The 15,796-nt window shown below is 41.8% G+C and overlaps 1 protein-coding gene and 1 long non-coding RNA gene across 7 annotated transcripts in view; one reads left to right on the plus strand and one right to left on the minus strand.

The window, feature by feature from the left end:
* Positions 1 to 10,800, minus strand: part of LOC150059791 (uncharacterized) — an 89,806-nt gene extending 79,006 nt beyond the window's left edge. The window contains exon 1 of one of the 2 annotated variants that reach the window (XR_016536479.1): positions 10,685 to 10,800. This is a non-coding gene — a long non-coding RNA (uncharacterized LOC150059791). Of the gene's footprint in view, positions 1 to 10,280; positions 10,395 to 10,684 lie in introns of those variants that run through there. The other variant, XR_016536478.1, reaches the window with a different exon arrangement.
* A 405-nt stretch (positions 10,801 to 11,205) lies between these two features.
* Rev3l (REV3 like, DNA directed polymerase zeta catalytic subunit) overlaps positions 11,206 to 15,796 on the plus strand; it is a 143,846-nt gene continuing 139,255 nt past the window's right edge. For 4 of the 5 annotated variants that reach the window (XM_090338273.1, XM_090338274.1, XM_090338277.1 and 1 more), the window contains exon 1: positions 11,206 to 11,720. In XM_090338273.1, the coding sequence (XP_090194399.1) occupies positions 11,582 to 11,720 (139 nt within the window). In that variant the 5' untranslated portion in view covers positions 11,206 to 11,581. The remainder of the gene's footprint in view (positions 11,721 to 15,796) is intronic. The other variant, XM_090338275.1, reaches the window with a different exon arrangement.

Raw genomic sequence — 15,796 nt, forward strand, 5'->3', positions numbered from 1 at the left:
CTAATTTTCCCTTTAAACACGTTAAGTGGGTTCTTGAACATCAGAATCACTCCGAGATCTTGTGAATATTCAGACTGTTAGTGCTTCATTTTCACAGATTCATAATCAGTAAATCAGAGAATCTACAGTTCTAACAAGTTTTTAGGTGATGTTGCTAATCCATCAGTGGCCAAAGTCATCATCACTTTGAGACCCATACTTCTGCTCCACCCTTCCAGCCATTTAAGAGTCTCCACGTTGTTATCTACAAGACTTTCATGTGTATGCATGGCATACAGCATACATTAAGGTGTTGTTGCTGTCTTGGATTTTTGTTGTTGTTACTTTGTTTTGGACAAAGTATCACTGTGCAGCTCAGCCTGAACTTAGATTTGTGATACTTTGGCTTTTCTCTTATGAATGTTGGAATCACAGGTGTGCACTACCATGACTGGCTAGGGCTTCTTGACTGCAAGCCCTAGGAACCAATTAGTGTTAAATAAAACAAAACAAAACCTTTTCAAGGGAGTGCACTGAATTAAGGTGAAGACCTTAGGACCATCCTTCAAGGAAGGAAGGAACTGGGACTACTTGACAGTAAAACCATTGCTTCTTAAGTCTAAAGTAGTAATCTGAGCATTTATGTTTCTGAGACCTTCTGTTCCAGTCAATTCTAACTAGAATTACCTACTCAGTTTTGAGTTTCACAGTTGAGTGATTGGAAAGATTATGGTGGGAGTAGTCATGAAGGATTCTCCTTTTATCTTAGCTCAAGCTCTCATAACCAAGCAGGTAGATTATTCCAATAGTCTCAGAACCAGTTTTTTGCTTCTCATATCACCTCTGATCCACTTTCCATATCACCTTTATGTACCTTGTTAAGAAACGTCTAATTTTCTTCTTTGGTTGTCTGGTGCAGTATTATTCCCTTAGTTGCTTTTGAGTAATAAAATTGCTCCTATTTATATGCAAATAACTGGGATATATTTTCCTTAGCCAAGTCAAAAAATGCAAAAGTAGTTTTAGAGGGCAAGGTATACATACCATTGTAAAATGAGGCCCCAATCCTGTGGTGACCAGGCAAAGGGCAAAAGTGGAGAACCAACATGTTGCATAAGATGCCCCTCTAGAATACTTGCAAAGATTAACATTTCATCCTGCCTACAAAGATCAAGTCCTCATTCTATTCCTAGCACCTAGCACAGTTCCTCATACATATCAAGCACTTAATGACACGAACAGTTCTCAATATTTTTAAATCTATGGGTCATTATCCTGGCTCTTGTTGGTAATGACGCATTGACTACTGGTCATTACTTAACTTCCTGGCTAAGTACCTCTCTGTATGATGCTTTTGTTAATTACTGTCCAGTTTTTATGTATAACTTCCTAATAGCTGAGCATATACTATCTTTAATTATTATGCACACTCAGATTGTCAAAGCCTTAAAGGATATTTATTGAAATGAACTCCAGAAAATGGAAACAAGAGTTTTTTTTTTTAATTCTTTGTGGGTGAGGATGAGAAGGAAAAACTGAGAGCCAGGGAAGAGTGACATTGTCCAGAAAGAAATGTACCTATTATCTTGCTTACATTAACTGTAATCCTTCTGTACATCACCTTTATAATAACAATAAAAAACCCCAAAAGCCTTAAAGCAGCATTCTGTAGCTAACCAATACCACTCAGAAGCATATACAGTGCCAATACATAATAAATGATAAGATCTGTTGAATAGATGAACACACACACATGAGAGAGATATAAGAGAGATATGAGAGAGAGAGAGAGAGAGAGAGAGAGAGAGAGAGAGAGAGAGAGAGAGAGAGAGAGAGAGAGAGAGACTGCTCATGCATGGGGTGGGTCCACTTGAACTAGCCTGCCAGTGGCTATGCCAGGAGTGAAAAGGTATTATTTTTGGCATTGACTAGATAGTGAGTCTAAACCAAAGATGTTCAAGTTGAGCAAAGATTCCAGTGCCATGAAGCCAAAGACAAGTTTCAAATGAAAAGATCCAAGCTTCAAGTCAATCTGGAATGAAATATAAAGTAGAAACACAGTAGAAGCAAGAACAGTAACATGTTGATGGAGATCTGAGATGACAGACTTTTAAGGAGGCCTGTACCAATTATTTTACCAAAACAAGGTGATAAGAGGGAATTGTCTAAGAAATTAATAGCTAAAGGGCAGTCACTTATCATCTCTAACAAAGAAACACATGAAAATAAATTATAAAACCAAGTACAGAAAAATTCAATAGAATCTGCTTTGAGAGGTGGATTTAATATGAACTTTATTTTTCTTGTTCTACCCCGTCATTATGTGTATACACACTTTAATATATTTCTATTTGATATACAAAAATGTATTTTAGAGTTATAATATTATAGTACTAAATACAAAAACCTTTTCTTTCAGTTTTTAGTTTTATAACGTATCAGTCAGTAAAGCAGCAATATGAATGCTACATCTAATGGCAATTGATTTTTTCTATGACAATTAAATATTGACTAGAAAATTCTGAGACTATTTTATAAAGTTTAAAAACAAAACACTTAGAACTCTCTCTAAAAATTCTCTACTAAATTCAAAGTGTATATTTGTGTGGCATCAGTGGCTCATGCCCATAATCCTAGTTATACAGGAAGCTGAGACTTGAAGATTGTGGTTCGAAGCCAGCCAAGGCTATAAAATCCCTGACATGCTTATCTGCAATTAAAATATCAAAAATCCACAAGTAGAGTTGTAGTTGAAGTGGTAGAGTGCTAGCCTTGAGCACAAAAACTCAAAATATACTATCAAAATGAACTCACTATTAAAAAATAAAAATAAGATAAAGTATGTAAATTATTTTTTTCTGCCAGTCCTGGGCCTTGAATTCAGGGCCTAAGCATTGTCCTTGGGCTTTCTCAAGGCTAGAGCTCTACCACTTGAACCACAGCACCATTTCTGGCTTTTTTCTATGTATATGGTATTGAGGAATCAAACCCAGGACTCCATGCATGCTAGGCAAGCACTCTACCACTAGGCCAAACTCCTGGCCATAAAGTACATATTTATTTTTGGAAAATTTGAATGCTATGAAATGACTAAAATCACTTTACTCTGTAAAACATTTGTTTGTCTCCCAGTCTGTGAGGTTGGCTAGAGTGGCTCTTGGTCACACACGATGTTTTCTTGTATTAATTAGCAGCCAGCTTTAGTGGTGAAGACTAATTCCACATGAAGAACACACCAAAACTTACTTTAAACCCTAAATATACAATAGTCCTCAGCGTGAATTACAAAGTATTTTTTTGTTGTTGTTTGTTGTGAGGATTGAACTCTGGGCCTGAGCACTGTCGCGGACCGCTTCAGCTCCAGGCTAGTGCTCTACCACTTGAGCCACAGCACCACTTATGGCTTTTTCTGTGTATGTAGTATTGAGGAATTGAAACCAGGGCTTCATGCATGTTAGGCAAGCATTCTAACACTGGGCCATGCTCCCAGCCCCAAATTTTGTTTTGAGCTAAATCCTGGACAAAGTACAGGATAAAAGCATTTATTATTCTAATACTACGGAGAAGATAAACTCCTTCATTAGCTCCTCTAAAAGCTAGTATTATGGGCAAGCAACATAAAAGAAGATCACTGACAAAGGAGGTAAGTAATTTAGAGCCACAAAGCAGTCTTGCTCTGTAGAGAAAGTCACACTAAGTCTGAATTTCCTCAGCTTAAAACAGATTTAAATTATTTCAGTTATTCTTGACAGAAAGACTGCAATGGACTTGCAGTCCATTTTGAATTGGTAGATGTGAGAAGGACCTTTATCTTTACAACACTATATAAGTAATTCTGATGCATATAACTGATGAAGACCTAATGATCTAAATAATTACTTGGATCTTTTGCATTTCTAAGAGTCTACTTTTTACATCTAATCAATGGAATTTTAATAGCTTGTAGTTTTCATCATTATGCTCTCCTTGTTAATGAATAAGTACATTTTAGGAAATGAAGAAACTGCCTCTAAATTATGAATAATATCTTACAGTTGAGTACTTACTATTAGTCTAAGGTATTAACTCATTTAACATATGTATATATACACATACAGATATAAATATACATATATGTGTACAATTACATCCATAAAATCTGGATTCTTGCAACTTTGCGAGTTAAGTCCTAGGATTATAATCTTTATATTACACAGCTGGGACAAATGAGACACAGAAAACAACTTATCTAAAACCACAGAACAGTTAAATAGGGAAACTGGCCTGCAGAGCCTCAAATGTAACCAGTATACTATACTACCGTTCAATAATTGACCCATCTGTACAAACAATACCCACCAATTCTCATCTAGGTAGCATTGTTTTCCTTGCTACTTTAGGTTAAAACAGACAGGAAGGAAGGAAGGAAGGAAGGAAGGAAGGAAGGAAGGAAGGAAGGAAGGAAAAGCAAAGGGAAAAAAAGTGTGTTTTAGGAAGCTGGAAAAGGCAAGCATGAAATGCCTCAAAAGATATGAGAACAAGGCCCCTGGTTCTAAAGTATAAGAAGGGCTAGATACTTGGATTTATACAAGTCTAAGTAAAGGCACTATATTTAGTAATTTTCCTTCAGTTATTATTTCATTTCAGAATGTCTGAGACATGTTCTTTTTAACTTATCAAGCATTAATTAAAAAATATTAGAAATGTACCTTACCAGATGATTTAGCTCTCTAATAGTAAAGTAAAATAGAAAAGTAAGCATAAAAGCTACAGGGGGAGGGGAAAAGAGGGAGGGAAAATGATAATTGAAACAATTCAGCCTATTACTATAAAATTTAATAACACTACTTTGGATGGTACAGATGAATACATTATAAAATACAATCTTCTCTTTCCAGGAGCATGGATAGAGAAGGATTGAACTGAAGTCTGGGACCCTATATTTGCAGTGTTAAGATGTCAGTCTTCACTGCTGTATCTTTGGGCACACTCATCAAAGTGCCAACACTTAGTTAGAGCTGGTGTTTTGCTAGGTCGGTGTGATAGAAGAACAGCAAAGAGACTTGTGGCTTCTGGGGAAAAAAAAGTACAAAGATAATTTAATATAGAAGACAGCAGAGAAGACAGGAAGTGAAAACAGAATTAGGTTACTAAGAGGAAAAAAGAGAAGTCTAAAATTGAGGTCCCAAATCACAGAAATTAGTGAAGAGTCCATCAGTCGATGGATGAGAGTGAGAGGAGAGATGTTGGGGATTAAAAGTTGCCCCATTGAGAAAGTTGGGATGGAGGTCTGGCTAGAGAATGTGAAGAATATATTCATGAGCTCACAATTATAACAGACTGGATGTACAACATCCAGGGTGAGGTAACAGAAATAAGTGGCTGAAAGCAGAGATTACACGTCAAGAAGCTGCTAATATTTTTCTTTCTTTCTTTTTTTTCATGCGGATTAAACTCAAGGCCTGAGCACTTCCCCTGAGCTTCCTCACTCAAAGCTAGTACTCTACCACTTTGAGCCACCGTTTTACTTGTGGTTTTCTGGTAGTTATTGGAGAGTCTCATGGACTTTCTTGTCAGGACTGGCTTCCAACAATCATCCTCAGATCTCAGCCTCCTGAGTAGCCAGGCTTATAAGCCTGAGCAGCAATAAGCTGTTAATTTTGGGAATGCAAAGGAGAATTTACAATTCTATATGTTGGTTACAATTTTATATGGGGTTCAGGTGATAGAGGCTGATATATACCATGGATATAGTAGATAGGCTGTCTACTAAGATGATTGATTCACACCGGTTAAGGTGAAGACCCAGTATTTTCCCCCCCTCCCTGTCCTGGCATTTGGAGATTGGGGATCTAGTAAACTTTTCCACTGGGGATGACCTCCAGATTTCAGCCTCTTGAGTAACTAGGATTACAGATGTGAGCCTAGCCGAGTGGCAGTCTTTAATAAATTAGGTCTTTCAATTCTGTGATCTTTCTTCTTACTCTATAAGTTTCTAATATAAAAACACCCAAATGCAGGTTGAGCTGTGGTATCAAACACTTGTAGTCCCAGTTACTCAGGTAAAGGAGGATAAAGGTTCAAACCATCTGGACAAAGCTAACTGAAGAACAAATTAAAAGCAAAAGGATGTGGGTGTGGCCTAAATGGTGGAATGTTTAAGCTTGAGTTCAATCCCCAGTATTAGAAAACAAAAACAAAAACACACATAACTGCAGAGGCAAGTAGCAGCTTAACAACAATGTATAATGTTACTCTTCATTCATAAAACTAATCTTTGTTCTACTTCTCAGATCTGGCAAGAATCTCTGGTTCTCTGCTAAATATAAATGAAGACTGAAATTACTTGCTAATTTAGGCAAGGAAAATCACAGTTCTTGCTCTCCTAATTTGAGTGAAAATAAATTTAAACTCAATTCCCCTAGTTTTTATTTGAAAATATCTAGCAAGACCACTAGGGTACTTTTCCACTTTTTAAGTGTGAAAACACAAAGTACAATGATTTAAAAGAAGAAAAGCTTGAAAGAACAGGGTGATGAACTATTCCCTGAAGTGTTGGCCTTTACACAAAGAACCTTCACCTTCAACAAAATGAAAATGGATGCTGCTTACTGACGGCTTCAGAATAATCACTGTCTGCCTCAGACAGTTGTATGTTTCATCCAAGTCATACAAAAGTAGCTAGATGGACACCAGTTGCTCACCAAATGGTACAATGAAAAGGGCAGGGTAACTTATTCCTGCAGTAGCAGCCATATATGTCTGGCACTGTACAAAGATAAGGATATTCCAAATATGAGGCTACATTTTCATTTTTCTTACATTTTGAACAAAGACCTTACATTTTCATTTTATTCTGAGGTCCACAAACTATGTAGTTGACATGACTGGGCTAGTCTTAGCATCCAGGGATTAATGAATAATATTTAGATTACAGATTGCTCAAAGAGCCAGAGAGCTAGGTTTAGATAACCCATAAGTAGAAACAACATTCAGGGAAAAAAAAAAAAAAAAGAACAGGACAAATGTACATGCTACATCAGGACTGGTCTAGAAGAAACATATCCAGTACCATCTGCTACTCAGTGTCTATAATTTCAGGTACAATTCTTCTCTGACTGCATAGAAGGCCCAGATTATCTTTATTATGATGTTTGTTAGATGAGCCCAGCTTTTCTGAGTGCAGCTAAACTTTAATAATGTTGTGTACATCTGCTTATTGGAAATTAGATTCCTCACTGAAGCCAGGTCATAATTGATAAGACCCTTTTCAATTAATTCACATTCACATTCACTTTGGTGAGTACCACGGATATAAAATAATGCTACACATCAAGTCTTCCCTCCTCCAGTTTTTTTTTGGCCAGTTCTGGGCTTGAGCTCAGGGCCTGAGCAATTGTCCTTGGGTTTTCTCAAGGCTAGTGCTCTATCACTTGAGCCTCAGCACCACTTCCAGCCTTTTCTGTATATGTGGTACCGAGGAATTGAACCCAGCAGGGCTTTGTGAATGACAGGCAAGCACTCTACCACTAGGCCATATTCCTGGCTGATGCCTTGTAAATTTATGAAACACTTTATGATAGACTATAAACCCTAGAAGGACAGGAATCATGTGTTTCTCACATTATCTCAAATCACCTGGAAATGGTAGCCACTCAGAAAAACAAAAAGAAGAAAAAAAAAAAGAAACCAAACCAGATGCTTTAAGAATATTAAGCATATGGGCCGAGAGTTTGGCCTAGTGGTTAAAGTGCTTGCCTAGCATGCATGAAGACCCGGGTTCGATTCCTCGGTACCACATACATAGAAAAAAGCCAGAAGTGGTGCTGAGGCTCAAGTGGTAGAGCTCTAGCCTTGAGAAAGTCCAAGGACAGTGCTCAGGCCCTGAGCTCAAGCCCAGGACTGGCAAAAAGAAAAAAAAAAAAAAGAATATTAAGCGTAGAGTTTAATTTTTGCGTTTTTCATTTTGTTAAAAAGAAAAGGCATGGCTAGATGTTTTTACTATTTTTAGATGAGGTTCACTACTTTTTTTTCTACTAGTCCTGGGGCTTGAACTCAGAGCCTGAGCATTGTGCCTGAGGTTTTTTTCTCAAGGCTACCACTCTACCATTTGAGCCACATCATCACATCTGGCTTTTTTTCTGTGTATGCGGTATTGAGGAATCAAATCCAGGGCTTCATGCATGCTAAGCAAGCACTCTATTACTAAGCCACATTCCTACCCCAAGTCCAATCCTGATTGTGGAGTCTCTCCCAAATTTTTAAATTTGAAACTTTAGTCTTAGTACTGGGAGAAATACCTCTTTTCTATCAAAGTATTTTGCTTCCTTCTTCTTAATCTTGTGAAAATTATTTTTCTGATTCCTGGTTTGGACAGGTGGCTTGGCCCTTGTTACATTTTAGTTTTATCCCTTTTCTGCTGCACTTTAAGATATCATTAGAAGCTCGATGAATTTTATTACATCTTGTTAATTAAGCTGTATCTTCTTGCAGATTGTAAACCTGAGCTCAGCCAATGTGAGTAGAGAGGCAGGGCCTGCTGGGTTAGGGATAAAAAAGGAAGCGTTTGCCTACTCTGTGTGCTTGCTTGACAGATTTCTGGCTACTGGTGCACCCTTCTGCAGAAGTAAACTTTGCTTGCTGAGTTCTCTTTGAGTTGGCGTCTTTATTCTTACATTACATCCCGAAGTCCCAAGGTATTACTAACATCACATTCCTGACAAGTTAAAACACTACCTAATATCTGCTTCATAGATAAATAGGCTGGAAAAGTGAGCTGACAAACCTACTTACCGAATAAAGTCTGGTTAAAACACTTATTCTGTGAATCAAAATTCTAGGACTTTAACTTTAGGATGCATCTATTTAAAAAAAAAAAACAACCCACATTTGATAGTGGCTTAGAGGACTAATTGAGTTTTCAATTTGAGTATCAACTTAAACTTTTTTAAATATATTTTTTATTGTAATTAATAGAAGGGTTACATGATATTTGCCAGATAAATGGTGCATTAATTCCCATACATTGATACCCTTTCACATGTCTTGGTCCCCATTTCCCTTCCTCCCTCCCCCACCCCTCATCTTGTTTTCCCCCGTTCCCTATCCAATTTCAGATAACCAAATACAAATATATCCGATATATCAGGTAACAAAGTGAGATATTGTAACAATATGAGATAACCAAGGGACAGTAGAAGTGATGAGAGATAACATAGTACCTTAAGAACAACAATCATTCATTATACGGCTTCAACTTAAACTTTCAAGACTGTTATTAGGCAATTTAAAATTACAAATCTTGCCATGTATGTGTACGATGTTTTGAGGTTAAGCGCAGGCTAATTTATTTTGCTAGTCAGTCTCAACTCTCTTCAAGCATATTTTTTGTTGTTGGTGGTGGTAGTGGGGCTTGAACTCAGACCTGGAAGCTATATCTGAGCTCTTCTGTTTTATTTATTTATTTATTTTTTTGGTAGGCTACCATTCTACTACTTTGGGCCACAGACACACTTCTGGTTTTCGAGTGTTTAATTGGAGACAAGAGTCTCAAGGAGACTTTTCTGACCGGGCCAGAGTTGACCTGCAATCCTCACATTTCCTGAGTAGCTAGGACTTACAGGCAGGGGCCACCCTTCTTTTGTATTTATGTTACGGAATTCTTACACAACTTTCAGGGACCTTTTAAGTCTTTTGATTTTCCTATTTGAAGCCCCGCGAAGGTTTCAGTTGAGGTCTCCCATCACTTCGCACACGCGGTAACGTAATAACCAGTACTATGCACCTGTATATGTGCGAGAGAGACCATCTCCCTAGGTTAGATCGAAAGTGACTGTCATGCAGTACCGAACTGTGGACTTGAGGCCAGTTTCGGCTTCAGGACGTGTTAGAAAACCTTTAGAGGTTATACGCAACACACCCTTCCCCCATCCAATTATTTGCCGAAGGTCACGCCCATGATCAGGGACCACGTAGGACAAAACCCACGGGTTCCGATTTCACAGGCACGCCAGCTGCACCGGCGGCCGCCTCGCCCCTACTCTTTATTCCCCGAGGCGCCGCTACAGCCCGCCTGGAGCTGGGGATAAACTTGTTTTGTCTAGCGGCTCCGGCCCACCCCCCCCTCCGCTTTTCCGCCGCCGCCGGGTAGTGAAACCACGCACGACGCGGTGGTGAATGACGCCGGGAGCGCACGTCAAACGCGGTGACTTTCACGGCCCGTTCCCTCGGGCCGGCAATGTCGGTGAAAGGCGGTGGACCCTCTTCCGCTGGGGGAGGGAGTGGAGGGAGGGCGCGGGGAGCTGACGAGTCCTGTCCGGTACCTGTGCGTGCCGGGACCGCGGAGGAAACCGAGGCTGGACGAGCCCCGGGGTGGGGAATCCCTGACCGCCGGGGCTGCGCCCTGGCAGAGCCGGGCCGGGCGGTGAGTGCATAAATCTCCTGAAGTGGCCGGGTGCAGACGCCGCAGCACCGCGCAGGAGGGGGGGGAGGAGGAGGGGCGCGGCGGGGCCGCGGCGGCGCCGAGGCCGCCCTTTCACAGGACGCAGCCGAGGCTCCCGCCCCTCCCCCCGCCCCGGCCGGGCGCTGAGCCGCGGCGGCGACGGCACGTGAGAAGAACCCGCGCGTCCCCGCCAGGCCCCGCCCATTCCGCCGCCCGCCCTCCCGCGAGGCCGCGGCGGCTCGAGACCGACGCCGCGCCTCTTTCTCCCGCGGGTGGATCTCTTACCTTTTGAAAAAAAATCGTGTCTCAGCATCCCTCCCTCCTCCCCCCCCCACACACGGTGAAATGGCGTTCGGCACTGCGAACGCGAGGACGGCAGCTCCGCCGATCCCGCCGGGCACCTCGCCACCCCCCCCCCCAAATAAAAAACAACGGCCCTGGACATTGCCCCCCCCTCCCCCCCCCCCGCCCGCCCTCCGGCAAGCCCGGCCGACTCCATCCATGTGATCGGTGCTCCCCACCCCCCGACGCTGACTGGAGTCCAGGTGACCCTGGTCACCAGCCGAATCATCGATTCCCGAGCACCGTCCCGGCTTTCCGACGGCACCCAGCGTGCTCCGGGCGGGGGAGGCAAACACCTCTCCCTCCCAGCCTCGGTGTCCCGTCAGCGCGCTCCCTCCCGCTCTTCCTCCCTCCTTTTCCCGCGCCGCGGCCCCCCCCTTCCCAGCTCCTCCTCACAGCCCTCCCACCGCCGCACACGCTCACACCCCTCTCCCCTCCCCCAGTGGTTGCGTCCGTGACATCATCATCATGGCAACAAGAGCTGCAGCCTGGGACCGAGGCGCCCGTGTGATTCCCGGCGGCGCCGGTAACAGCAGCGGCGGCAGCAGCAGCAGCGGCACCGACGGACGCGCGAGGGCTTCTCTCCGGCTGCCTGTCGCCGGGTGCCTGTGAGGAGGCGGCGGGCCGCAGCAGCCGTGCCGCCGTCCCCGCGTCGCGCGCCGCCGCTCGCGCCGGCGTCTGTGTGTGTGCGAGGAGGGGGCTGCGCCGCGCCGCGGAGGGGAGGGGGCGCCGCGGCGGAGGGAAGCCACGGCCGCCGCTGCCACTGCCGCGGCCGGGTCGCCGGTGAAAGGGAGGCGGGCGGCGGCGGCGGCGACCACGACGACGACGACGACGGAGAACATGTTTTCAGTGAGGATTGTGACTGCCGACTACTACATGGCCAGCCCGCTGCAGGGCCTGGATATCTGCCAGTCCCCCCTCACCCAGGTCCCTGTCACGAAGGTGCCGGTGGTGCGAGTCTTCGGAGCGACCCCGGCAGGTAAGCGGGCGCGGGCGGGAGCCGGCGGGGCGCCGTGGACGCCCTCCTCGCCGCGCACACGCGCGCACGCCACCGGTCCTCTCCGTGGGTCGCTGTCGCGTCCTCCCTCCTCCGCCCCCCCTTTTCTCCCGCGCGTGACAAGAGGCGCAGAAATGTGGGTCCGCGAATGCGCGGCGACCCCCCCCCCTCCCGGGCGGCCCCGGGCGGCAAGGCGCCGGGCGCTGAGGATTTTCTCCGCGTGAGGCGGCGAGGGGAGCGGGAGCCGCGCTCTGGGGGGCGCGGGGATCGAGCGCCGCGCGGGGACGGACCGCGGTGGGCCCGGGCCGCGTCTCCGCAGACGGCGACCCCCCCCCCTCCCTCCAGGCGCCCTCTTGTGTCTTTTAAGTTCCCCGTTCTGGGGTCGTGGTCAGTCCTCCGTCGTCGCGGGTTCTTGCCCCGGCTCGCCCGGGCCGCTTCCGGGGATGCGAGGGGGCAGGGGAGCCTGGCGCCCGGGGCCAGATTGTCTCCCTCTCCTGGAAGTGACCATGTGGCTCCGCTGTGAGTGGCCGTCGTGACGCCCCGGAGTTGACTGTGTCTCCGCGTCTGGGGACGGGGCTGAGTCCTCAGGTGCATTTGCGCTTGAGACGTACTTGACCCCGTGAGTAGGAAAGACGTTTTAACGTCGCCCAGAGTTAAAACGCTACGGCCCAGCGGATTGAACGCTGGTGCAGCCACAGCCAGTCTCGGCAGCAGAGGCCGTTTTACGTGTCTTTGGGCTGTGTTGTAGGATTGCATGTTATATACAGGTATTGGGAAAAAAACAACAACCATAGATTCTTTTAAAAAAGACGTGAAGTGGAGGCGGTAGTGGCAGAAGTCACGTTCTGAAGAGCTTTTGAGGGTTTGTGATAACAGAAACGGGATTTTGGCCAAATTTACAGGTGCCTGTAGATTTTCTCCTCTTTCCCCCTTTCTAATAAAGCATGATTTGAACTGTTTTCCTGAAATAATGAAGCTGCCCTCTGGAGAAAACATGCTCTTACCTCTAGCTAGGGATTGCCCCATGGAATTTTAGCATTTCCCACTTGATGCTCCTAGCTCTCTCCATCACCATTTATCTTGTGACTATGGTCAGCTTCCGTGAACTACCATGATAATAGCACTTGCACCAATACAGCAATCCTACTTTCCAGGCAGTTATTTGCTAATGTGAATTCTCTTTGTTTAAAATGTCAGTGCCCTGAGTGAGATTTAGGAAAATATTCCCTTAAAAAATGGTGAAGGAAATTTTGATGCTATGAACCTTGAAAGGTGGGGAAGTGGAGTACAGTTCTGTTAACAATGGGAACATGAAGCCTTGATGGCTAGAAGGTCGAAAGCAGTGAAGGGTTTTGAAGGATAGATGTTCTGCCCTTTTAAATGTAGTGATCCTGTCTTTGTTTCAAATTGGAAGTTAAGTGTAATATACTGCTTGTTCTCATTGCAGCTTCTGATGAAGGATGAAGTGAAGTTGATAGCTCCAAATGGCAAAGCAATATGCTAATAGCTTCCACCCCCACATTGCTGTGTATCACTGTATAGTTTGGGTTCCTTTTTTACACATAATTTTTTCATCTTCACACAAGTCATTAAATATGCATCCCTCAAGATTTCCAAACTGGTTTATAGAAAAGTTTTAGTACCATTTTTTTTCTCCTGTAATCCTACAATAAATTATTCCTAAAAATTATTTTTAAGTCATGTACCTCAAAATGTCTAGTATAAATGAATAAAAATAAGACATTTGTACACACATTGAAAAGCAAAACTTGGTACAGAAAAATCTAAACTCTATAAGGATTTTCAGATTGAACTGCAATAATTAAATTATTTTTGCTTCAAAAATGTAATGAATACATGTATGGATATATTAAGGAAAATTTGTTCATTTATACTACTAATATGCATACATTTACTTAGGAGATATTATGAGACAAAGAAAGCAAAGTGATTCCTTATATAGTTATAAAATAGGATGTTTTTCTAAGTGAAACCTTGACATATATTTTGAGTTTACAATCTTTTTAAGTGTGGAAAACTCAAGTGAAATTAGTATTAACTGACTGGAAACCCAAAGTGCAGCATAATATGCTTCTGGATTTTTTCCCCAAATATAACCATTTCATAAGGCTGGAAAATAATAGACAAAAAGAGCTTAGTAAAAATCTGTGCTAGAATTTTTAATGAAGACAGGTTTATTACTATACTTATATTTTTATGTTAGAAAAAAATTCATAACCTAATGGGGTAAATAAGCCAATGCCATATAAAGTGCTATAAATTGTCTTTATATATAGAAAGTCCTTAGTTCTTCAGTTTGGTAAAACGATGCATTTAAAGCGAATTTGTTTTACAAAGGAGATCTTTAAAAATAGCAACGAAAGAAGTTTGAGTCTACTTTAGAATTTTAAATTCTAAATTGTTTGGATTAATACCTTTTTTTAACTAGTTCAGTTTTTCTGTTATTGCATGAAAAAGTAATTTTTTGCTTTAGGAACAGTTCAGTTGATATCTTGTCCTATGTTTGGGGGACATATTTTGAGAATATAAAAATAAATGTCTTGAATTTAAAAGCTATATTTCGAATTGTTGAAATTGGAAAAAAATATCTTAAGTGGTATGTTCAAATGAGAATAAACTCAGACTAACTTCAGTCACTTTCTGACTGAAGGTGATTCATGAGAGAATCACTTAAAGTTTTTTGTTTTTTGCTTTTTAATGTGACAGAATTACTATTTTTTTTAAGTACACATATCTCTGCTTTCCTTTAACTTACTTTTTTTAAAAAAGCCCTGAACATTGTTTTGATTTTGACCATGTCTTAAACAGTGTCTATTGTAGAAAAATGATTGATTTTTATGACATTTTAATGGGAAAATGTATGATTATGAAGTGTTGAAAAGTAGGTTTTTTTCCCTCGTAGATCTGAATAGGTGGTGCATGTTTAGGAATTTCATTTCACATAAAATCCTAGGGCTTCATTCTAAGGACCTTACTCAGGTGAGGAACTAGCTATTGTCCAGTTTCCACGCCTCAACTCTTGATTAGTTGCTTGGTGTAACTCACTTCTTTACTGAGCTTATAGATAGTCCTCTCAGGTTTTTTTCAGCTCCTAGTTAGATATAATTATCCTTTCAAAGAGGTTCCCTACTGAGATGCATACTAGGGGTAAATAGAAGAATGTGAGATATTCACAAAGCAGGTAATTAAACAAAGTAGACCAAACCGACTATAGAGGGAGCTGCTTGTCTTTAGAATTACTGTAAGGAACCATATTACATTCTCTTTAATTTCCCTTCAACTCTGTATGTTTTAGTAGACTATTGTAGATGCTGTTAAATATGAAGTAAGGTTTTTAACCTTAAAACCTTGTTTTAAGATTACCAATGTATAAATATTGGTAACTCTGAAATGTATATATGTAGATGTTTATTTAAATTTTATATATTATTTATATTTAATAAACAACTAGAATAGACTACCAGAATGACCTGAATGTTTTAGTAAATTGGTAGATTATTTAATACATTTAATATGAGTATAATTTTGAAAGCTAGCATTTGTCAAAACTCAGATTATAAAAATTTCTATAATGAAAGTCTTTGTTTCTTCATACTTTATTTGCTCCACATTAAAAATAGATTTTTTTTGCCTGACAAAATATTTTACAATCACATAAATATTTGGTTATAATTATTAGATATTTTCAGGAGCAATACAGAGATTTAGTAATGCCTCATTACAAGTAGAACTGGTCATATTAGCATTGGAAGCCCTGGCAGTTTCTTTTAGCTTTCTGTATTGTGTTTGATTAAACCATAATCTGTAAATTAGAAGCTTCAAGCAGGAGCCCTCTTAAGTGTGGGAACAGAAGAATCAAGCAATTGCGATTCTGTTCTTTTAGTACTTACAGAGAACCTACTTTAAATGTCGTTATTTTATTTATCTTTGTTTAACTTTATCATCCAGAAACTTACAATGCAGCAAAGCTGATAGAAATGTAAATATAATTAAAGTATGGAATAGACTGTAACACAAGTATATGTAAGATAGTAAGA

The sequence above is a fragment of the Megascapheus bottae genome, chromosome 8, assembly GCF_031878675.1.
Source record: "Megascapheus bottae isolate mThoBot1 chromosome 8, mThoBot2.hap1, whole genome shotgun sequence".
Taxonomy (NCBI): domain Eukaryota; kingdom Metazoa; phylum Chordata; class Mammalia; order Rodentia; family Geomyidae; genus Megascapheus; species Megascapheus bottae.